Below are 24,433 nucleotides of genomic sequence, written 5' to 3'. Positions count from 1 at the left end.
GCTCGTTCCAGTCATCGGTCCTGCAATGACAGAGTAATTACCCTTTGGCTCCTAACCTAGGCCTCTGGTCCAATCATAACCTAGAGGGATGGGGGAAGGAAGGCGTTTCTCTAACCCCCTTGGACTTGTCTGAGGGGTGTAGGGGATTCCGAAAGGAAGTCCGAAAAGGTACTCAAGTGGCTGGCATTGATGTGCCTGGCTTTCTGCCCCCCCATCCTGCCAGCACCTGGCATTTCAACATCTGTGCCCCATCCTGGGTTAGTGCTCTAAGGCTTCAGGTAAAGCACCAATAGCTCATTAGGGAAAAGGTGGGTGGGTCTCTGTGTTAACATATTCCCAGCCTACGGCATCCAGTAGACCCGGTCAGGAAAACTCACAACTCTCCAACTCTCTTAAACCAAAATACTCAAGAAGTTCCTGGAGCCTGAGAAATTTTTTTATGTTTACATAAAAATATTTTTTTATTTATGTCAAAAAATGTACCACTACCAGGCAAACTACAAACTGGGGAATTTACCTGCAAAATACACGACTAAGAGTAACCTATTAAGAATTCTTACAAATTAGCAAGAAACAAGACAAGCATCTCAATGGAAGTCATTCACAAAACACGATATTAATAGAGAAAATTTTAAACAGACCACGTTTTGCCTATCACAATGACAGTGGCAGTAAGCATGGAAACTGCACTATGAAAAACTGCTGACAAACTGTTGCCACCATGATGACATACATCCTTTGACCTTACACACAATTTGTAAATTTCTTCTAAAAAAAATAAAAATGTACGAAGATTTAGACTGCTATGGCCAATAATAAGAATAGGCTAAACAAGTTATGGTAAATCCATTCAATGAAATACAGTGCACACATTAATGTTGCTGAAATATCTGACATGGAAAGATGTTCCCCATTTAAATGTTTAAAAAGTCTTAAATGGAGTCTACAAAACAGTGTAATTAGGGTGAACAAGTGTTTGTATATATAAAACGTGTACTGAGAAAGTCTAAGAGGGTAGACAGCAAAGTATGATGAAAGTTTTTCTTTTTATTTATCTGCATTTCTACAATGTGCATATATTACATGTGTACTTTTGTTTGTTTGTTTTTAATAGGAGTCAATGGAAGTTGAGTTCAGTAGAAAAATCCTAATTTCAAATCATCAGAGTTTGAATTGATTGAATCATTTCAGGTTAAATGCACCTGTTCAAAATCCAAGCTTGTCATTTTGTTTGGAACGATTTTTGAGAATCAAGTGGTCATGTAACTGAGGAAGCAAACAGGCATAAAATGGCAAGAGAACAATTGACAAAATAACTACCAGCTCTGTTCCAATGGCGATTGCAGTATAATAAATAAAATGAAAATTAACCAAAAATACCGTTATTTTAGTCTTCAAAGAACAAATTGTCCTTTGCTCCCCCCCACCCAAGGTAAACATGATTAACTTAAAAATGGCATTTATAGTGCCTCTCCAAAGCAATCCCCTTCAATGGGAAACAGCTTCACAGAATCCAGACACTGAAAGGTTTTAAAAAATTTATATTTTGTTGTCATTATTAAGACCAATCAGAGTCTAGCATAAGTCCAGGGATTCCTTTCTGGAGCCCGAGAAATTTAACACTAATTCACTACTGAATTCAAATAGCTTCTTCCCCCGAAAAGGTGCCACTGCCCACAGTACTCTGATTCTCTGCGTACAAGGAAATGGGGTGTCAAGAGAGAGTGAACGTACGATTTTATCTCTGTGCCTCCACTCAACCAGAGGATCATTAGGACCCCTTCAAGTAGGGTGAGTTGGCTTGTTTCTTTTTTTTTTTTTTTTTTTTGCAGGTTCTCAATAAATGTTTATTGAATAAAAGAAAAAATATACGTAGAAATGATAAATATGTACTTTTGTTAAAACCAATGAAAATTAGCATCACTGATAAAAGTTTGGCGGGGGGGAAGGACAATTTGTTCTTTGAAGACTAAAATAACGGTATTTTTGGTTAATTTTCATTTTATTTATTATACTGCAATCGCCATTGGAACAGAGCTGGTAGTTATTTTGTCAATTGTTCTCTTGCCATTTTATGCCTGTTTGCTTCCTCAGTTACATGACCACTTGATTCTCAAAAATCGTTCCAAACAAAATGACAAGCTTGGATTTTGAACAGGTGCATTTAACCTGAAATGATTCAATCAATTCAAACTCTGATGATTTGAAATTAGGATTTTTCTACTGAACTCAACTTCCATTGACTCCTATTAAAAACAAACAAACAAACAAACATTTTATTATTTTAATTAATAAAATTTTTGTAAGGCAAGTGTCTGACTAAGCCTTAAGAGACTGAACGGGTTTGACTATTAGAAGTAAGCACAGAAGTGGTGGTGGTGGGGACCTTCGAAGCAGAGAGAAAAATTAACCTTTTGCACTCGGATGTCGAGTGTGACTCGACACGGTTAGCATTAGAATAAAGGAATCGAGAAAAAAGCAAACGAGTGCAAAGGGTTAAAGCCATATAGTTATGTTCAAGTGAGTTTCTAATAATTAAAGAAAAGTTTCCATTTACCAAAAATTCTCCAATAGAACTGCATGGGGTATAAGTGGATATTACACATCAAGAGATTACAGATATTCAGACATGGCCATAGATATTAGCAAAGATAAGCAGTTATTGTGTGATGAGCCAGGAGCTAAATTCCAAATATTTGGGGTAGCAGTTTCTACCTGAAAGTGGGAAGCACTATCTCTGTGATCCCACCACAAGTTTCAGTTTCCTCATCTGTGAAATGGGAGTAAGAGCATCCACCTCACCCACTGTGAGTGCTAGGCCCAGTCAAGGGAAAGCAGGCACTCAACAAGTAACGGTTATTGTTATAACCGTGAAAACAGGTTTAGTTCTCACAGCATCATGGCCCTTCAGCAGCACCTGCTACATGTGTGCTCATGGGCCTTCTATCCGCTCTTGCACTTGGCCGAAAGCTCCATGAGGGCAGGAGGCTCTGGGACACGAGAAGCCCTACGTGAGCCTCTGCTTATCTCTGTCCTTCATGCAGCAGGCACTCAATACATATTTACAGACTCAACAGAGCTATGAAGAGAAAAAAAAAAGCATACATTAAGGAAATCCTTGGCAGACATCACTTTGCGGACTTTTGTGATTTTGCTGAAAAGCTTCATTCACGTAAGCAATTTACCAATACAGCTCTTCCTCAAAAGTGAATTCAGAAACTTTTCCCTTTAGAAACTCAGAGACACACAACATGTAGCCTACATAGTAACACAGTTTCTCCAGAATTAGGAATGGTTGGAAGGCAATCTTTAATTCACATTAAAAACACAAGATTCAGCCTGGCCGGTGTGGTTCAGTGGTTGAGCATTGACCTATGGCAGTTTGATTCCAGGTCAGGGCACATGTTCTTGATCCCCAGTAGGGGGTGTGCAGGAGGCAGCCAATCAATGATTCTCTCTCATCATTGATGTTTCTATCTCTCACTCCCTCTCCCTTCCTCTCTGAAATCAATATCTATATATATAAAAGCCTAAGCGACCATTACAACCGGATGACTGGATGACCGGCTGGTAGCTATGACATTCACTGACCATCAGGGGGGATATGCTCAATGCAGGAGTTGCCTCCTGGTGGTCAGTGCACTCCCATAACCAACCTCCACCGCCAGCCAACCTCTGCGGCTGGCCAACCTCCCACGGTCCCTCCCCCTGGCTGGCCCCAAATCAACCCTGATTGCTGGCCAGGCCGAGGGACCCCACCCATGCACAAATTTGTGCACCGGGCCTCTAGTATGTGTGTGTGTACACACACACACACACACACACACACACACACCCCCCACAAGATTCACCCATAATACTAGTGGCTTTTTTCCCAATAATCATGAGGAGGTTACTACTACTATTATGGGCTAGGTCTGTCAGATTCCTGAAACTGCTGATAACCACCACTTTCTTAGACAAAGTCTCAGCTGAAATGAGAGGGCACATCTGGATTGTCATCGGAGGGCACTGGGGTAACCCGTGACTGTGTCTAAAAGCTGACATTTCCGCTCAGTGTTGGCCATCTTGGTATTAATGCCACCAGCCCCAGGCTGGATCCCTATGTGGTCCCGTTAGCTTTGATCCTTTCCAAGGTCACTGATGCCACCCTTAGTTCTGCCCAGTCACCCTGTAAGTGGGTACCAGGACTACAGGGGCAGGGGGGCAGAGCGAGGTTGCAGAGACAAGATGACTGGGCAGATGGGCATGAGGTCTCCCTGTAGGATGTCAGTGTGGATGTTCCACCTACGACACCTTGGGAGGCTCTTCCTCTGTGCAGGCTCATTCTCTTCCTGTAGAATGAAAGGGACTGGCAGAGGAGCTCTAGGGTCCATCCCACCTTTGATATTCAATGATTCTGTGAAAGACTCAAAAAAACCTTAGACTTCTATTTATAGTGATATGGGCCCCACAACTGTCACGTTTGAACTTGAGTCATAAGTCAAGAGAGTGCCTGCTGTTAACAGTTAGGATTCCTGATTTGAAAGCAATAAAACCAACACTGGTTATAAACTCACAGAATCAACCGGAGATGAACATGGAACAGCAACTGGAAACAAGGGGAAACCTTGGAGTTTAGGACAGAGTTCTGAAAGGCCCCCCAACTGCTCCTGGGCCTTGCAGTGAGTGCTCTAGACTCCCAAGTCCTGGGGAAGAACGGGGGGTGGGGGGGGGGGGTGGGGGGAGGAAGGGAGGGAGGCTCTCCAGCCGCAGCAGAGCCAGGGGAGGGAGAATTCAGGGCTAAGGTTCCCAGAACACATGTCAGCCACTTATAATTACCCACCCCCTCTCCCCCCAAATAACACACAGCAGGAAAGGTAATGCCCTAGGACAGTGGTTCTCAACCTTTCTAATGCTGTGACCCTTTAATACAGTCCCTCATGTTGTGGTGACCCCCAACCATAAAATTATTTTCGTTGCTACTTCATAACTGTCATTTTGCTACTGTTAATGAATCGTAATGTAAATAGCTGTGTTTTCCGATGGCCTTAGGCTCGATGGTCGTGACCCACAGGTTGAGAACCGCTGCTATAGAGCCTAAGACCATCGGAAAACACAGCTATTTACATCACTGATATTTCTATCTCTTTCTCCCTCTCCCTTCCTCTCTGAAATCAACAAAAATATATTTTTAAAAACATTTTGGTCAAGAAAGCACAGTTTTCAATATGATGATATGGGTTTTGCTGAAAGAAGTATTTAGATAGTAGTATCATAATTCACAATACATTGAACATGTAATTAGTGGGGAAATTCTGGGAAATTTTAACCAGTCTTAGGAGAAAATCACTGATCCTGCCAGCCAAACCAGGCCACACACAAAGGCAGAGATGAGTAACTGGGAAATTCACCGAGAATTCACCGAGTCACAGAGAGATCCTCCCATTGCTGATAAAACTGTCCCTGGTGTCCATCATTAGTTGAGTTTTTCAAATTTGGGTCACTCAATCAGTCAATAAATAGTGAAGGTCCTGATATACCAGTACCCTTTCCTTTCCCTCTCCTGCAAGAGTATCAAACCTCCTTCCTCAGAATTTCTAATCCGTAAAATCTCCCAAATGTGTCCCTCGTGACTTAGCACTCATTTTATAAAAACCCTCACCTGAGGATATATTTATTGATTTTAGAAAGAGAGGATGAGAGAAAGAATGAGAGAGAGAGAGAGAGAGAGAGAGAGGGAGAGAGAGAGAGAGATCCATTGGTTGGTCTGCAGCACCCACCCTGACCCAGGATCAAACTGCAACCTTCTGGTGTATGGGACGATGCTCCAACCAACTGAGTCACCTGTCCCTCAGGTCACTGACAGCTCTCTGTAGTCAACTAGAAATGACTCCCTTCTGTTGCAATTTTCATACCATACACTCAGAGCCTTTGTAATCCCACCAGAAACCTAACTTGAAAGAAGTAAACTCCTTAGTTAAAAAACAAACAACAGCCCTAGCTGGTTTGGCTCAATGGATAGAGAATTGGCCTGTGGACTGAAGGGTCCAGGGTTCGATTCTGGTCAAGGACACATGGCTGGGTGGGCTCAATCCCCAGTAGGGGGCGTGCAGGAGGCAGCCAATCAATGATTATCTCTCATCATTGATGTTTCTCTCTCTCTCCCCCTTTCCTTTCCTCTCTAAAATCAATAAAAATATTAAAAAAAAAACACAACACAAAAAAAACCCCACAACATTCCAAAGGCTGGTGACAACTTGTGGCTGTTCATGAAAGCAGAGAGTGGGCGAACGTGTAGTTTATTTCTATAGTTGGGGGTTCATAATGCAGCCTCTCACTCCAGTCTTCCTGGCAGAGGAGTTGTACCCTCCTTTCAGCCTTCCTCTTTCCTTCCCCCTTAAAAAAAATAATATATATATATATATATATATATATATATATATATATATATATATTTAGAGAGAGAGGAAGGGAGAGGGAGAAATATCAATGAGATGAGAGAAACATCCACTGGCTGCCTCCTGCACGCCCCCTACTGGAGATCGAGTCCACAACCAGGGCATGTGCCCTGACCAGGAATCCAATGAGTGACCTCTCAGTATATGGGACCACACTCAACCACTGAGCCACACAGGCCGGGCTCTTCTGCCCCTTCTTTCAACCGCTTTCCCCACAGAGGCATCTGCACTTTCCACATAGGAGGGACCGAGGGATGCAATCTGACTGAAGAGGGGCAAGGAGACTGGTCTTCAAAATGCAAATGCATTTATAAAGCAAACTCACTAGTGGAAATTTTGCTTACATTTAACGTTTGCTTACATGACGATGTGGGGACGTGATAGAGAATACAGAGAAACCCTCCCCTTCCTCTTCAAGCCACAGTCTACGAGGATACATTACTTACTGCCTATCGTTTTAAGACAACCATTTTAATTTTAAAAAGTTAATATAAATTCAAATAAAGCATGTAGTTTAGGTAATGCTACTAGCATTGTGCCAATATTCATTTCTTGGTTTTGACAAATGTACCACAGTTAGAAGAGATGTTAACATTAAGGGAAGCTGGTAAATGATATTTGGGAACTCTGTAATGTGTTTGCAACTTTTGGGTAAATCTAAAGTTATTCTAAAATAAAGTGTTTTTTAAAAGTGAAAACACACACACACCAAACTTGTCTTCTTTGTTTGAACTCGATGCTGACTTTGTACTTAGGGTCAGTAATTTTCAAGAGGGAAAAAATATAACTTCCCAACCTCTATACTTTCAACAGGCCCACTCAACATTAATGTATAACAGCAGCAATTAAATAAAATCTCAATATGATTCAGCAATATTGAAGTTTCATTGGATGCCATATAATAAGAAATTTTATCAAACTCACCCCCCCACCTCTCCTTGGAAGTAAAATGTTCCCAGGTGAGTTTCCAGCATATAAAAGAACTGAGGCCACACATCATACAGTGCACGTGTGTGTGTATTTATGATTAAGAAACCAGTTTCTTTTCATTATTCATAAGTAATGAAAAACAAGTGTTGAGACATTACTTTGAATCCAAATAACAACTCAATTGAACTGCTTTGAAGATGAGACAAGTAAATTCGGAGAAATGGGATGTAAATAAGAATTAAGTGAAATAAGAGTACGTTGTATAAGGTAGTACTTACTTTCCCCCCTGGATGTTATTGTTTCAAATTATTTTAAGCACTTGAAAGGAGGGAGGAAGCTACTGTGGACAAAAGGAGCCACATGCTAACCTGACAAGCTCAGGGGAGGCCTGCATGGCAGTCTTGCAAACTCAGAGACCTAAAAAAACCACAAAAGATGGTCTGAAAATTAAATATTTAACTACAAACAGGTTATAGTGGGTAGTCATGTCCTAGGCCGATATTTTCCCTGACAAAGATCAACTTAGATCTTTACTGAGCCCATTTGCCTTTTTGCCTCTTAGATAACTTATCTGTGAGATGTCTGGGTAATTTGTAACTTCCCTTTTTCTGGAGCCCCTGGGGCACAACCAAATGTGGTGGGCGCCAGGACAGATGCCTCAAATTCCTTCATTATCATGTTAATTGTTCCTTCACTCACCTAAGTATGTGTCCATCATTTTACTTTTTATCCAATCCCAGGGGTTTCCCACCGCTTTGCTTTATCCCACCTCCTTAATCTATCACCAATGAATTTCATGTAGCCCACCTATGTCCCTCCTTTGTTTGCAATGTATAAATACAAATGTAACCCGCCATTCTCCGGAGCATTATCTCAATTCGTTGAGGTTCTACTTCCCGGCATATGTCAACAGTTTGGCTCAAATAAACTCACAAAAATTCTTTACAGGTTTAAATGTTTTTTTTTTAACGTTAACACTACTCTGGTGTTAGTAAATGTATATGAACACTCCTTCAGGAGTTTTCTTCCCTAACATCTCTCATTTCTAAATCTCACCAGACTCTCAGCAAGCCACCCCCACCTGGCTCCACCTCCCCTCACCCCCACTTCAATGAAGTCAGTTAACCTCTTTGGGCCTCAGTGTTCTCTCTGTAAAATGAGTAGATCGGGTTGGGTGTGGGATGAGAAACTGGGAGCCCAGAGGCCATATTCTGCACCACAGATCTGTTTGTTAGCCCCCAAATTATGTGTTTCTTTCAAGTTACTTGCCAAAATTTCATACTGAAGATATTTCTCATCAAACCCTGGCCTGGGTCTTGGGCTTCTCCTGATATATCAGAGGGCTGTGATGATATTCAGACATGGCGGGATGGAAGAACATCCCTTCATCCCTGGGACCCGTCCTCCGGGTCCCCACAGTCTTCCTCTCACCAGGCTCACTGCTCTCATTGGTTACCTAGCTGGCCTCTGCATGCACCTGGCTTTGCCATCCTTGCCACCCTTCCAGCTCTAATATTCTGACTCCCAGGGTCATTGTTTACCAGTAAAAGAGAGTTTTAACTAAAATGGAAAAAAGGAGACATATGTACTACTATTTGTAATACTTCAAACAATAAAAAAAAAAAATAAAATAAAATGGAAATGCTTCCAGTGCCCTGGGGTCTTACTCCTGTGTTAGTACAAGCACAACAATGGTATATTTACTTTGCTGAGCATTTCCATACGAAACCCAAGAACAATAAATCTAATACTGAAACCACCATATCACAGTAGAGTAGGTATTCAGAAAGTTTTCAAATTGCTGCAGCCTAACGTTGTTCTTCTAGAATGAGATCTTACTTTAAGGGCTATTTGGGTCAGACTGTGGAGCCACTGTAGGCTGAATAACTACTCTAACAGGAGATCACTGGTTACATAATTTAAGTATTCAAAAATAAAATCCCAGTGGTCTTCTCTCTTACTCCTTACAGAACCAATTTTAGAGTGGAAATAAAAAGGACAGAGCACTTAAGACTAATACAATGTCAGATCAGGTCAAAATGGACCCCAAATCGTGTGACATTCACAAAGAAAAAAATTGTAATTTTCATAAGTGGCATAATTTTTAGCTCCTGGTGCCATGAGGAGAAAAACAGAAGGCTCAATTGGTTTTGAAACTATTTGAAAACATGTTCTTTTTATAGGAGTGGAGATTAGCCTTTGAGTTCTTTTCTAAGACACTGTGCCAGGTTCCCACAGGGCCAGGCCCTTCTTATTTTGGAAATAAGTTTAATTCTAATCTTTTTCTGGAGGGGAATAGGGGCCACAAGCTATTATGCTGCTGGACTTGACCTTAAAAATGCTATAGTATTTCATAACACAGCAGCTTTTTTGGCTTTGTTTTTACGTTTTAATGCTCTAACCTCAGATCTAAATTTGTAACACGGCTGAAGATCTTAGGAATGATGAGGAAATTACCTCATTCCCTTTAAACTGTTTCAGACAGCAGAGTTCTTTCCCTATATGGCAAACCAAGAAGGAAGCAAGAATCAAGTTACACTAGGTTAGTAGCTGCCACAACTTACCTGTTGTTTAGCTCTGGGCATGCCCACAACCTGCTTGTGAGCAAGTGGACCCTGGCCACAGCCAGCTGGCCAGGGCGAGTGCCTGTCCTCAGCTCTCTCTCTCTCTCTCTCTCTCTCTCTCTCTCTCTCTCTCTCTCTCTCTCTCTCTCTCTCTCTCCACAGAGTCCATGAGGCAGCCCAGCAAGGAGCCTTCGCCACTAGAGGTACCAGGTACTAATGAGTCACTTTCTTGTGGACTTTGAATTGGTTCTCTGTGCACACAGGTAAACCTGCATAGGAGTAGGAAGGGAAACTGAGGCAGGCTGAGGTCCACAGCTGGGGGGGATCCTAAAGGAGGACGCAATGGGTGTGTGCTTCTGAGGGGCTAACAACAGGATGGGGGGCAGCGGGACAGAGGAGGTGCTGACAGACAATGGGCTGCCTGGAGGCCTGGCTGTGGGGCTGTGGGGCTGTGCTCTGTCGGCTGCCCTCCCTCATGCACCCTGAAAACCAGCCCCTCCACCTGCCAAACGGAGCATTGCCTGCAAAAGCCCAACCCGCGCACACTTTCTTGTTAGAAGCTTTTAGTAAGACTTAAAAAAAACACAAGTCCATGAATAACTCAGACATGTATTTCTACAAGGAAGAGTTCTGAAGGATCAATCATCTCTATTAGGACATGGACAATAAAACCCTCTGGAATTGATGAATTTGTAGAAATCAGCTGCCCACTAATGCATGGCTTCTTGTAACCCATAAAAATGAAAGCTTTTTCTTTTTTCGGTATACTATGCGAATATTCCAGGGAAGAAAGATTCACAATCACTTTCATGAACCATAAATACTAAGGAGAGACTATGAAATGGAAGGGGGGGGAAAGAACATGATATTGCCGATGATGGATAGACCAAAAAAAGGACATTCAACTACAAATAAATATAAAATATTTGGGGGGAGTTGTAGGGGTATCTGTAAAATGAACAGATACAAGTGGCAATTATTAGGAAATCAGATATACAAACCAGACTAAAGAAAACAGATCACTCTTTTAGCTTCCAGTAAGCTTTGCTTTAATGCAACCTCATGTCAGTTAGACGTAACTAAAAATATTATACCAGTACTTTTGGAAAGCATCATCCTGGGGCCGAACAAACACTAATCAAGTTCATTCCTATCACCTGGGAACTTCCTCACCTAATCCACCACCTTTTGAGTTATATAGAAAATGCTACAAAAGTAGGACAAAATGGGAATAGCCTAAAATCACACAACAAATACTGAAAAATAGGTCCGGTGGAGAGAATAAAATTAGGTTGAGCTTATGCATGAATGAAAACAGAGAAAGGCAAGTGATAAAGGTTGTGACAGAACATGCTTGACATAATTATTTAACAAATATTTCAGGGAAATAACAACATTATTCACAAGAGTAGCCCGAAACAAAACAAAGGAAACAAATGAAGTGCATCTGGAACAATGAGGGCCCTCACACATCTGATGAGGAGAGTGATAACTACAGCTGTCCTGGGCGTGACCAGGAGAACTAGCGATGACCTAGCTCTGCAGATTCACCTGGGAAACTCAGAAACATCACTCAGGGAACATAAAAACCCAAAGCATCACCCTTTCCTGACGCCCATTTTCTGTTCCTTGTTCTCACCCAGATACTAATAAAGCCAGGGGTTCTGATAGAGACGGTTATATGGGCGGTTTCTGAACTCCACAAATACCTTTCTCATCTTTCTAGTCTTCTTGGTTTTGTTAGTTTCCCTTTTGGGGGGCTGATAACACAACATTCACTTGCAATTCTGTCTAGATATGTTTCCACTTCAGGGTGAACAACCCGGAGATCTTTCCTCCTCTATCTTTCTGAATCCAGCACCCCCGCATGGCCCTGACAGTCAATGGACAGACTTTGTAAATGGAAGTGATGTGCAGAGAGGTACCTGAACCCTCGCTGCTGCCTTCTCTGCCTCCTTCAATTCAGGTGGCTCCTTGCAAAGTTCTCAAGAGCCAGTCACTGGTCATCCCTTGGCCCCGTGTCAGGAGAGGACTATGCGTTGCGCGGAGCTAGAAAGCAGGGTGGACAGCCAGGAAAAGTTGTTTACAGGTGGGAACGGAGCAAAGACAGCAAGAAAATCTGCCATCCCAGGGAGAGCACTGTTCTGTTGGTGTAAATACACACAGTGACGGGCTGAAGTCTGAATGGGAGAGGGCAAGTTTATAAATGTCGGACAACATGCGTTTAAAAAAGAAAACGAGAAAACAACACATTGAATACTGTTCTACCAAGGGATAAAAATTAGAAGACGCTTCTACATTTGAAAATCTTAAGTGAGACTGGATCTGTGCTACCAATTAAGTGTTGAAATACTTATTGTAAGAAATGTGGCATTAGCTGAAGAGGGGCAAGCTCATGAAAAGTGGGAATAGTAAACCAGGGGACACGAGGCTGGGTCAGGCCTGGGCTGAGAAGGTTGGGTGAAGTTTAACCTTCACAGACCTGCTTCCCGCTTTGAAGATGATGGAGAGGGTTGGATGAGATGACCTCTCAGAGCCTTCCTATCTTTAAAGTCCTATTACTTTACTACTAAAAATGCTCAATTTCATAACTGACTCTTGAATGTCTACAGAAGTTGTGTGCAAAATCATCTCCCAGGCACTGGCAGTATAAAGCGTCATAAAGCAGTATCTGTCTAACAGCCCAAGGGGAATAAAGCAGCTAAAGAAAAGCATTTGCAAAAGCCCTTTTTGTTAAAATACTTAGGACTGAATTTCAAATGTAAGAAAACAAAACCATTCATGTCTTCAGGGGCAAAGGTCCAGGAGCAAAAGCAATTTTCTGTTTTAAAATGCAAATGTAATGTTACAGATGCGCTTTTAAGAAAGGACCTAGAATTGCTATTATTAGCACTAATAAGAAATTTCAGCGTGTAGCAGTTTCTAGTAAATTTTAAAATGAAAGGGTGTTACAAAATAGGTTAGCCAACCAGGTATTCATCAGATGTCTATTCCTCAGTGAATACCTGAGCCTGTATTATGTATGTCTTTATGGAGAAGAGGGGAGATAAGAGGCCAAGAATATAAGGCAACGCCACTGAAAGAGCCTGGAACCACAGCCAGAAGTTGACAGGTTTAGCCTCGGTCAGTGATGGCGAACCTATGACACGCGTGTCAGCACTGACACGCGTAGCCATTTCTGATGACACGCGGCTGCTGAGGTGGCCGCAGGCCGAGGATGAAACATTTGCTGCTCCTGAGGATGAAACATTTGCGAAATAATGTTTTTTCCTCAAAGTGACACACTACCCGAGTTATGCTCAGTTTTTTGGCGAAGTTTGACACACCAAGCTCAGAAGGTTGCCCATCACTGGCCTAGGTCTTGCCAGGCATGAGACTTCAGGCAAATCCCTGAACCTCGCTGGGCCTCGGTTTCCTCATCTCTGAAATGGAAATGCTTTGTTCCAGTTCCAGATATCACGAGGAGCAAATGTGATAATGAACATGAGAATACTCAAAACCAAGAAGCCTTTTAAAAACCTAAGTATGAGGAAGAGGTACACAGCGGAACACCAGTTCAGAAGAGGTTGCTCAGGCTGCGATGGTCAGACAGCGCTTTCCCCAAAGAGGCGGGGCTCTGCATCAGAGCAGGCCCCGGAGTAGCAAATGCGGGGTGTAGTGGTGGACAGTGTCAGCAACGCCGGGACCTGCGACTTAGCAAAGGGCTCCTGCTGGGAATCCCCCAGAGTGAAGAAGGCGTGCCAGGTCAAAGGCCCGGGAGTTACAAATGCAGCAGAGCCAGAAAGCATGGAGGAAGGTGCACGAGGTCAGTGGTGAGATGGTCAAAGGGCTCAGAGAAGATGTGATGAGAATATCTACGTCCATGTTTCAGATATGCACCCTGACAACGTTCCTTAAGATGTTTTAAAGGACCACTACGTGTACGCCAATTGGTAGGCAAAGATTTCACTGACTCTAACTACAACATTTCCAAAGGCTGTTCCACCATAGGGTGAATCATCTGATGGTAGCTTCAATACACACACAGCCCCAGAACTGGGGTTTACCTGCAACCTATTTTTTAAGCCCAATCACATTTCTTTAAAGTCTTGAGTACGTGCGAATGGAGAAAGCAGCCTTTGTGGCTCTTAGACAAAAAGCAACATAAATTAGAAAAGCAGGCAAAGATGGCACTCAACATTTCAAGGGAAAAGGTCAAAGCACACAATACCCTTTAGCCCTGGTAATTTCTGGTCAGGGTTAAAAAACCAGAATGACTTTACCAGTCGTGTAATGCTCTCCAGCCAACAGAAATAAGTGTTAACTGCACACCACACAGAATGCTTTCACTGCTGTGTCCCAGGCTGCCGAATCACATCACTTATTAAAGTTATAAACTTTACTATATTTTGTAGAAGTAATAAAGGCCTCTTAACTCAGTCTATAAAAATGGGAATTCATGTAATTTAAATATAGCCCAAGTAACTGAGGAAACAAATACTTAGCCATTCAAGCTTCTTTAGTGGTGTCATTGATGGGGAAGGAGTAACTGGGCTGTAGTTCTCACAGAGTAATACATTGAAAATAACCTGTAATTAGTACCATTCTAGGAAGAAATGTAGGTAATTTAAAGTTTGCTACTAGTTAATAGTACAAACAAATAAAAAGACATTATTTTCGAGTACTTTGGAAATAACTTCATCAGGAGAATTTGCTTTCAATTAACATGTCAATTAAAATTTTTCTTATCTTCTCATTAAACAGGGGGAAATGCACCTGTCGCTGGCACTAAAATATAATAAAACTGGAATTAAAACGTGTCGGTCGGGTCTACAACTAGAACTCTTCTCTAATTTAAAAATGAGTCCTTTACTTTTTGAACAATAGGTGTGATGATGGGTTGAATGTAAGACGTGGTCCAGGTGCTTGCTCATTGTTTTAAGAGAGAGGGTGGCAGTCACTGCAGTCACCTGAAAAGCGATGTCCTGCAGGGCCCAAGGACCCAGATGGAACACAGCAACCAGGGGGAGAGAAAGCCAAGGTTAGAGTGACTGCATTCAGAATCATGGCGATGGCAACGTAAAATGGTGCAACTTCTTTGGAAAACAGGCAACTTCTTAAACAGTTAGATACACACCTCCCATATGACCCAGCCATTCTACTCTCAGATATTTACCCAGAGAAATGAAAGACTATGTCTCTACGAAGACTTGTACGTGAATGTTCAAAGCACTTTTATTTGTAATAGTCAAAAACTAGAAACAACTCAAATGCCCATCAACAGAAGAATAGGGTATATCCATAAAACGGAGTGCTATCTAACAACAGAAAGCAGTGAGCTACAAACATACACAGTAATATGGATGAATCACAAAACAATTACATGCTGAGGGAAAGAAGCCCAACGAAAACTGAGTATGGATTATATGATTCCACTTACATTCACTTTAGAAAATGCAAGCTGATCTATAGTGATAGAAATGAGACCAGTGGCTGCCAAGAGACAGGACTGGGGGGATTACCAAGGGGCACAAGGATACTTTTGGAGGTGAGAAATATGTTCATTATCTTGATTTTAGTGATGGTTTCACAGGTGTACACATATGTCAAAACTCATCAGATTGTACCCTTCAAATATGTGCAGTTGATTATATGTCAATTCGACCTGAGTAGAGCTATTTTAAAAGAAGAAGAAGAAGAATCCAAAGGCGAGAGAAGTTGGAGAAAAATGTGAGTTTCCAGAGACAGAACAGCTTAAACATGGAGGACCACAGACCCTGAAAGAGAGAAAAGGGCACGGAAAGATCAATGAGAGAGGGGAGAAACTGTACTCCATTCAAGAAAAGCAGTCCACTGAGGCACTGGGCACCCCCACAGCACCTGATGATGTGTGCAGAAGCCCCTTGAGTTAGCAGAGAGTGATACTGTGACAAATGGAGGTCCTGGAGAAGCAGGAGTAAGAGAAACTCCTGGTTTCCCTCAGGATTATCCAAGCCAGTCCACCAGAGTCAGAGCAGGCAGGGAGATGAGAATTTAGGATGAATACAAACAACCATTTGGGAGCCCGACTCCCTTATAGTAAACTCGCCTCCCTGGTTTTAAGTCTGATATCAAAAGCACCAACAACACCCAGTAACCTTCTTTACTCCTTAACTGCGTGGCAGTTGTCCTTGAGCATTTACACACCTGAGAAAACCGAGGCCCAGGGTCATTTAGTGATTTCTCCAAGGGCCTCAGTTTTCCCAATTGTAAAATGGGAGAGGTGGTTTAGCTCTGTGGTGTGCGGCTCATATACTGGTAAGTCCTTCATTCATTCATTCACGGGATCTTTCAGAGCGTACTATATCCCAGGCACTGTCGCAGACAGGCAAGATCCCTGCACTCCAACAGACTCCAGAGAGACTAAAAATGAAGATCTAGATAAGGTAATGTCAGGTAGTGATAAGCTCTAAGAAAATACACCAGGCGTGCCTGAGTGGGGGTGGAGTGCCTTCCTTTAGGGAGGTCAGGGACAGCAGCCCCGAGAAGGTCAGAGTTGAACAGAGTTGGGAATGATGAGAAGGAACCAGCCACCTGATTCCAAAGGAGAATGGGCACTAAGCTTATGTGGTTCTCTTCACAGGTGAAAAGAAACCTACACTCTCTTTCTCATGTATACCCCCTCCACCCAGTAATACAGAGAAATTCCATTTACACACAACTTCTTAAAGAGTAGCTAAAATACCATTTATTAGAACAACGCCTTCAAGACGGGCTTTCTCTTCTACCTAACTCCCTCATTATTTCTAAGTTTCCATCCTAGTGATTATAAATTTTCCCACTTCTTCTAGGCAGAAGTAAACAATTTAAATCAGTGTTATGATAGCGATGCATAGCAAGAAAGAAATCCTACACTGTGACCCAGTGTATACATAAAAATGAAATGAAAGTTTTAAAAAGCCACGCTAACCACGAGCAATGTGTTATCGTGCATTCTATTGTATTTAATTTTCCTTAAGTGATAAGGTGATTTCAAAGGTAATTCATACTTTGAAAAACATTATGCTAAACTAACATTAGCTAGTAATTTTGTTCAAAGACAAACAAAAACGTGGAAAATTTCAATACTGAACAACCTCAAAGGCCACCTCCCCTCCCCCTTATTTCTGTACCCATACTCGCTTGAAAGCAATGGAACCCAAATTTCTGACTTGTGGAGAAAAAGCCCAGAAGGGACATTTTTGAGGAGGGTTGGGGAGTGGGGTGGTGGGGAGGGGAGGAACCCCAATATGCAAACTGTTCTCTAGGTGAAGACATAACCTTTGGCTTGCAAGATTGCCCAAGAAGGAAAGATTCACAAAGTCTTCACAAAAACAAGAGAAGGTGCATGTGTGTGTGTGTGTGTGTGTGTGTGTGTTGGCAGAGGGGAAGCTGTCAGCAAGCCATTACATTGTAAGTGCCGGAGGACTGGCTGCCTCCCCTCACCACAATCCCTGTTTCACGGGGACAGATGTGCGACTGTAGCACTGGGAATCATACTTCAAATTCAGTACATAACACAAGGGGTGCTCAATAACATGTTGTCTAATAACTTTTGAATAATGGAGCTCATTGTCACCATCAAATCCTAACTTCACGTGTATACCCGGTTATCACATTCTCCTGGACTATATAAACGTCACACAATACTAAAGAAAACTTACTTATCTTCAAGTCATTGTTTAAGTCCAGAGAGCTGAATGAGGTATTTTTTTCTCAAGCACTAAGCAGGAAAAGGTTGCTTTCTATTGCAAGGTACAAGGAGCTACACTGGCGGTAATAGAAAGATTCCACATCTGCTAGCGGCCAGGGTAAACCTGGGATTAAAACGAGTGTGTTAATTTAATAGGTAATTTCTCAAGGGACCCTAACCAGTGGGCCCTGTCAGCTAAGGGCTCTCTCTGATGGAAACCGTGCCAATTTCTCTGTGAAACGCAGTTACCATCCTCACCCCTGGAGTCAGAAGTGCATGCACCCAATTTCCAGTAGCCCCAGGGCCCTGGAGCCGGAAAATTACACCTGCAAGCCAGCACTTTCCCCACACGGCCACGCAGCCGCCACACACAGAACGCAGCTCATTTCAACGGTGCCCTTCAGCCCCACTTAGGGACATCATTAACGATTTCAAATTACAACTGTTGCTGCATCTCCGAACAGTGATGGATAGGGGAGCTACATTCATGACGCTTTCTTTTACATCATGTATCTGCTCTCCTCTCAGGGGCACAGAAGATGCTGAGACAAGTCCAAACCTGTCAGAGCTCCTTACAGATGCAGCCCTCCTGCCCTCCCTCCCTCTGGCTTTCCAGCTTGGAGGCAAGTGACCTCCAGTGAGGAAGTGCAAGAGGTTCCTTATTAAAGCAAGGAGAATTCATCGGAGTCAGGAGACAGAGGCTCAAACGCCTCCCGCGCATCCTAGCAGATCAATTCACCCGGCTCCCCAGGTCAACAACAGGCCGGGTTTCAGAAAGGAAAGAGTCTTTCTTAGAGGAGGGCGGCCGCCCTTTCAAATACGGGAGCATCCGCTTAAACGCGAGATGGAACCAGCCGCGCTGCCAGACCAGAGGAGTGGGCAGGCGCGTGTGTGCGTGCGCACAGGGACCGCCTGTCTATGGGCGAGACAGCAGGTAGCCGCGCGGGGAGACCCACCACGGCTGACAAAGCCATGACTATCACGACTTCAAATTATCACCCGCAGGCACCGGCTGCGGCGCCCAGATCTCCCCGGATCTATTTTCAGACAAGTGACTCACAACCTCGTCTCCCTAAGTAATTCCATTAAAATGAGTCGCCGGTTCCACGAACCCGACTTTCCGCTGCTCTCCGGCTGCCCCTCCCTCCACTCCGCCCATCCAGCAAACCCAAACAGCTCGCAGACGGAGCCGCCGTACCCCAGGGGAGCAGGGGGGGGCAGGCTCTCCCGCCCGGCCCCCAGCCTTGGGGGGGGGGGAAGGATGAATGGGGCCCGCAGGCTGGCGGGAGGGCGCGTGCGGGCTGGGTACGCGGGGGTGTGCGCGCGTGGGCACGCACCCCGGCCAACTTACTGAGGTTGAGTTGGTCCTCCCGGGGCCCTGGTTCCGCACCTCCTGCTCCCGGAACTGCAGCCCGGCCAGATGCTTCTCCAGCGCCTCCCAGTCCATCGGGGGCATCGGGGGCTCCTCTGGGACGCACGTTCCGCCGTCCGTGGGCTGAAGGCAGAGGCCCCCCGCCGCCGGGCCCCGGCCGCCGCGCAGGCCCCCCGCCAGCTGGGGCTTCTGGACCGCCCGGCGGGGGACTCGAGAACCGCCGGGCCAGCCGGGCAGCACCACGTTGCCATTGTGCCTGAGGTCCTGGTGGGGGTCGTGCGGGTGGAGGTTGCCGTTGGGCAGGGGGGGCGGCATGGCGGTGGTGGCTCCTTTACCCCCGCCGCCGCCGCCGCCGCCGCCGCCGCTGCGGGTCCTGGCGCTCACGTCCCCCGGCTCCCGGGCGGGACAGCGGTCATCCCGGTACCCTCGTCCGTCGCGCTCGTCCTCCTCTTCCTCCTCCTCCTCCCCGTCCTCCTCCGGCGCCCACTCATCAATCACCTTCTTCTGGTAAACCGGGAAGGGCTCCTCATAGTCCTCCAGCGCAGACACCAAGTCCAGGCTGCCCCCCGGCGACGACGAGGATTTGCACTCGGAGCAAGGGGTCACTTTGGTGGAGTTGGACTGCGAACTGGCGCGGCTGCTGCTGCTGCTGCTGCTGCTGCCGGCGTCACTGCCTAGATCCATCCCATCCTCTCGGTAGTCCTGGGGGGAGGAGGCAGAGAGAGTGAGCTGCCGGGTCGAGCGCGCTCCGGCCGCCCGCCGCCCGCCGCAGACGCCCCGGCCCAGCGCGCTGCGCCCGTCTGGCGGGAGGTGCGCCCCGCCAGAGGCCTGGGGGCGGGAGTCGGCACCAGCCTGAGGCATCCCTCCCCCGACACCACCAGACTTCCTCCGGGTAACCGATCCTCAGATCAGCAAAGGGGGTGCCCAGCCACCAGCGCGCACACTTTCCTTAAGAGGGGCCGCGGGGCGCGCGGGGACTTTGTTTTAACCATTTTGCGCCAGGCGCGCCCCGGCACCCCGCCCCAAGGATTCTCGGGGAGCCAGACACTTTCCCAGAGAATTATAATTCCCGGCGGGTGGGGACTGAGAAGAAGGTGGGCGGATACTAAATTCGCACCTCGCTCTACGGGCGGAGGCCACCTCCCACCGGGCCCCGCCCCGCCCCGCCCCGCCCCGGTGGGCGGTGGGGAGCCTGACTCCGCTCTCCGGCTGAGCTTTACTTTCTAAGGAGCCGCGGGCAGCTCGGAGGTCTGACTCCCGCCTCCGCACCTCCCCGCCTCCCCGGCTGGCCCCTCCTCCGCTCGCCGGAAGGCTCGGGGTAGGTGGGCGCTCTGGGCTCCCGGCCGATCCCGGCGGCTCCCACCGCCCCCGAAGGTGTGCCGGCGGGGCGCGGCCGCAGTCCCTGCAGGCGCCGGCGCCGCCGCCCTGGGAGGAAGGACGCGCCCTCCCGGCGGCGAGCCGGTCCCGCCGACCGAGCATGCCCAGAGGATGCCGGGCGGGGCGCAGTCCGCTCTCCCGGTTTTCGCGGCCGCAGACGAGCGGGAGGCCGGGTGGGGATGGGGTTGGAGAGGCCGGGGAAAGGCCGAAGGAACGGGGGGCGCGAGGTACTAGGGGCGCAGACCCGGCCCGGTAGAAGGGGCGGCGCCCTGGAAAGGGTGGTGAATTTGAACCCCCAGACACTCTCGCATTTCCTGGGCGCGTCCCAAGCTCTCTTGTGGGGCTGATGACCCCGCCTAAGCCTCCGGAGACCCCCAAAGCGCGGGCTCGACGCGTCCTAACCCCACGCGGAAGTCCCCGAGTGACCCCGCGAAGGACCTCCCTCCCCCACTCGCGCACATACACAAGCCCATGTGGGAGCCCGAGTGACGTGGGAGCGGTGGTCATGCACCATCATTTCCCTCCCACCTTCCTACACGCTTCCTCTCCGCCGCCTAGCAGCTCCTCCAGTCGCCTAGCCCTCTCCCCTTCCAAGTTCAGACTGTGGGTGGGACCTGTTGCTTTAGCTCAGTTTCCTTCCCTCCGGGCTGCAGGCTGAGGATGACGACCTCAGAGAGGTGTGTGTGGGGGGAATACCGGCGGCAGTGTGAGATGGGACTGAGCCTCCAAAGCCCTCTGTGGCCACCTCCAATCAAGGAGGCATTAAAGGAGGGGAAGAAGAGGATATCCAGTGACATGCTTCTGGCACATTTGATGGTTTGCTTCTTTCAGTTTTTTAGGAAACTGACTCCAAGAACCCTATGCTGGGGTTTTCAACTAGATGAAGGGGGGGAATCCTTTCACAGTGTACACGGACATGCAAATCACCATGGTGCACACTTTAAATATCTTACAGTTTTATGGGGGTGGGGGTTATAAAGAGAAACAGCACTTAATTTTACAATGGGTTGAGGAAAACCAGTTTCCTTAAGCTTCCAGATTTGGTCCTGCTGTTAATTATCCCCAGTGACTTGTAGCCTGGACCAGGCCACTGCCCTGGCTTGGCACAGTCCAGATGCCAGGCAGAGGACCAGGGGCATGCTTAGGATTCTTCAGTAGGGAGTGGCTGCCTTTCTTCAGGGTCTTAATGGGGACCGGGTGCAGAGACCCTGTGTTTAAGTGAGGCTCTTTCCTCTCCTAGGTAGGCCTGAGCCTGGGAAGATAAGCTAATCTGCAGACTTTTCTGGAAACAGCAATCTCATGAATAACAGGAAAAGGGGGCCTTGTGTTCTGGAGCTCTTTACAGGGCCGATTATAACTTAGAATGTCTTTTACGGTAAGATCTGTCAAGAGCCTGCCTGGTGCTCCAAATATGGTTTGCTGCAGAGCCCTGGGTCAGCTGGCTGCCCCCTGTGGGATGGAGGTGGCGCTATGAGTGCTCAGGGATGCGGATAGAAAGCATTGTGTGCTGGGAACCAGACAGCTGCTTTTCAAGTCACCATGTCACTTGGCCAGGCTTAGGTCAGAAAAAAGCTTCCTGCTCGGTGGCAGGACACAGGTAGACAGAGAAGTATTGATGAACTGTGGCAATAAGAGAGACTTGTGGCCTCAGTGCCATTTTCAGACATTGGGGCCTCCTCAACCATTCACCCAGTCTCCCTCCTGGGCTTCAGCTCATCCCCCTGCTGCCCAGATGGTCTGTGTTTGGGGAATGCAAAATAAGGCCTTGAGAAAACATTTGGCAAGGTAAACTCACTGCCAAAAATGCATGGCATTTTGAAGCCAACTATGAACATCTTTGAATGATCTGTCCTTTTAAATTATTTTTTGACCAGATATTCTGGATCAGATGTTTCCTTTCTTCTTTTCTACCATGTTTTCTTTCTTCTTTTCTCTTCATGCAAGGTGCCTGGCTAGCCCTGTCTCCATTCTGCTTCCAGCTTTCCATCGCCTGCCAAGAACTTTGGGACAGGAGGGCCTGCCAACTCCTAGGCCAGCAACAGTCTACAGATGTGTCCAGCGGGATGGAGAGATGATTTGCAAAGTGATTGAAAGGTCCTGTCTTCCTGTTTACAGAAAGTCTCCTCAAGTTAGGGGCTTGGAGCTTACAGACTTAGATTTGTCCCCTTCAACCTTTGTAAATTAAACACCAGAGACATGAGTAAAGTGAGAGCCATCCCAGATCAGCACCTTCCTCCATCAATCACCAAGTCCTTTCCCTCTTACATACCCACTGCCCCCACCCTGGTCTACACCCTGTGTCTTGAAATTACTGAACAGTCTCCCAACAATCTTCGCCCATTCTCCTCTAGCAGTCAGAGTGGCCTTTCTCAAATGCAAATATGAGCAAGTCTCTCTCCGGCCTCATTACCTATCCCCCGCACCCCAACCGGGATTCCTCATTCCCCTTAAAGAAACTGCTCCCCCGACCCCAACTTCTTTTGGAAATTTTCTATTCATCTTTTAAGTCTCAGGTGAAATGTCACTTTCTCTTGGAAGGCTCCCCTGATTCTCTATACCTGCCGGTGGGGTCAGGTGACCTTCCCAAGCTTCCATGACACTCACTGCACTTATCACACGTGCTGTATGGAGGTTGCTGTTTAACTGCTTATTTTTACTACTACTCAAGCAATCCATTTTATATCAAGACCCAGGCCACACATACATATAAAAACATATGTAACTGAAAAATGTTTTATAAACTCTTATTTTGTAAAATCCTATCCTGCTTCATTTAAAACAAAATCTGGGCACACTTTATTACATTGATTTCACAACCTTTAAATGTGTCAGGGCTCCTAGTGTTAGAAAATACTCTAAATTCCATGAAGGACGTAGCCATTTCTATCTTGTTCATGGTAACTGGAGTGGAATAGGAGCTTCATCAATAGTGGTTGCTAGAATTATTCATTTTAACAACATTCAATTCCTTTCATCCCCAAAAACCCTATGAAGAAACTCTCTTCCCCATTTATAGGTGAGGATGCTGAAGACTGAGGTTAAGTCACTTGCTTAATGTAAAAAACGCTGAAAAGCCAGGTGGCAGAGTCAGGATTTGAACCTGGGTAGTTTGGCTTCATCATCCTTGCTCTTAGTCACTCAGCTAAAATTCAGTATCCCTTGGCCCAGAGGCATATGGACGGATTTACCCAGCAAAAATACCAGAGGGGTCTCCTTGCAGCAACCTCAAACTCCTTCCGCCTCCTGTCCTGCAGCGGCTCCTCGGGCAGCAGTTGTGTCTACGCGGAGAGGAAGGCAGCTGGCAAGAGCAGCTGTTCTCTTCTGCTCACATGTGCTCGACCTCCTCCACTGTCAACAAGTTCAGCAGTATTCAGCAAGTTGGGAGATTTCATTGTGCAGAGAATACAGACGGCTCAGAAAATGAAACTCCCCACTGGTATGAACTACATGCCTTAAGTTCCCCTCAAAACAAGTCCTTGAAGAAGATAGCCACCATGAGATTGGGTTGTTCAGTTTTGTCCTGGAGAGGAAATTGCAGCAATACTCAAAGGGTAGGGATGAGGGCACACTCCTCAGAGGTCAGTGCTATTTATAGGATTTTGATCTGTAAAGACAACACTGGAGAAAAGACCTGATTGAAATACTTCAATATTAAGGAGTATAAATAGGTTGGAAACAGATGTCTTTGAAAAATCCCCAAACGAATTCTAAAGTTATTAGCCCTAATGCTAAACTTCTCTAAGTTGTAGCATTTAGAGTAACAAAGAAATGGCTGGCAATGGGGTTTGTATTTCATCTTTATTACACGAATTGCATGCAAATCATATGCAGTACACAGATGCTCGCCTATATTTCATCACCTGAATGTAACTATGTGAGACTTTTTAAGCACTGTGGCCAAAGAGTCCTGGGTGTAGAACATCTGGGCTTAGTTCCCAGACCTGTCTCTAACCAGCTTTGTGACCTCAGTTTCCTCATGAAGGAGGCTGAACTGCATGATCATGGTGCTAAGCAAATAGTAAGAATACATTGAATGAATGAATGAATGAACTAACGGCTT

General features: G+C 45.9%; 1 protein-coding gene across 2 annotated transcripts in view; it reads right to left on the bottom strand.

Moving 5' to 3' along the window:
* Nucleotides 1–20,401, bottom strand: part of SCHIP1 (schwannomin interacting protein 1) — a 115,871-nt gene extending 95,470 nt beyond the window's left edge. The window contains exons 1-2 of one of the 2 annotated variants that reach the window (XM_054713680.1): nucleotides 20,217–20,401; nucleotides 18,976–19,698 (exon numbers count right to left, since the gene is read on the bottom strand). In XM_054713680.1, the coding sequence (XP_054569655.1) occupies nucleotides 18,976–19,680 (705 nt within the window). In that variant the 5' untranslated portion in view covers nucleotides 19,681–19,698; nucleotides 20,217–20,401. Of the gene's footprint in view, nucleotides 1–18,975; nucleotides 20,057–20,216 lie in introns of those variants that run through there. The other variant, XM_054713679.1, reaches the window with a different exon arrangement.
* Nucleotides 20,402–24,433: the final 4,032 nt, after the last annotated feature.

This window comes from Eptesicus fuscus, chromosome 3, assembly GCF_027574615.1.
Source record: "Eptesicus fuscus isolate TK198812 chromosome 3, DD_ASM_mEF_20220401, whole genome shotgun sequence".
Taxonomy (NCBI): Eukaryota; Metazoa; Chordata; class Mammalia; order Chiroptera; family Vespertilionidae; genus Eptesicus; species Eptesicus fuscus.
The sequence above is the reverse complement of the archived record's forward strand: the minus strand, read 5'-3'. Positions and strand labels throughout refer to the sequence as shown.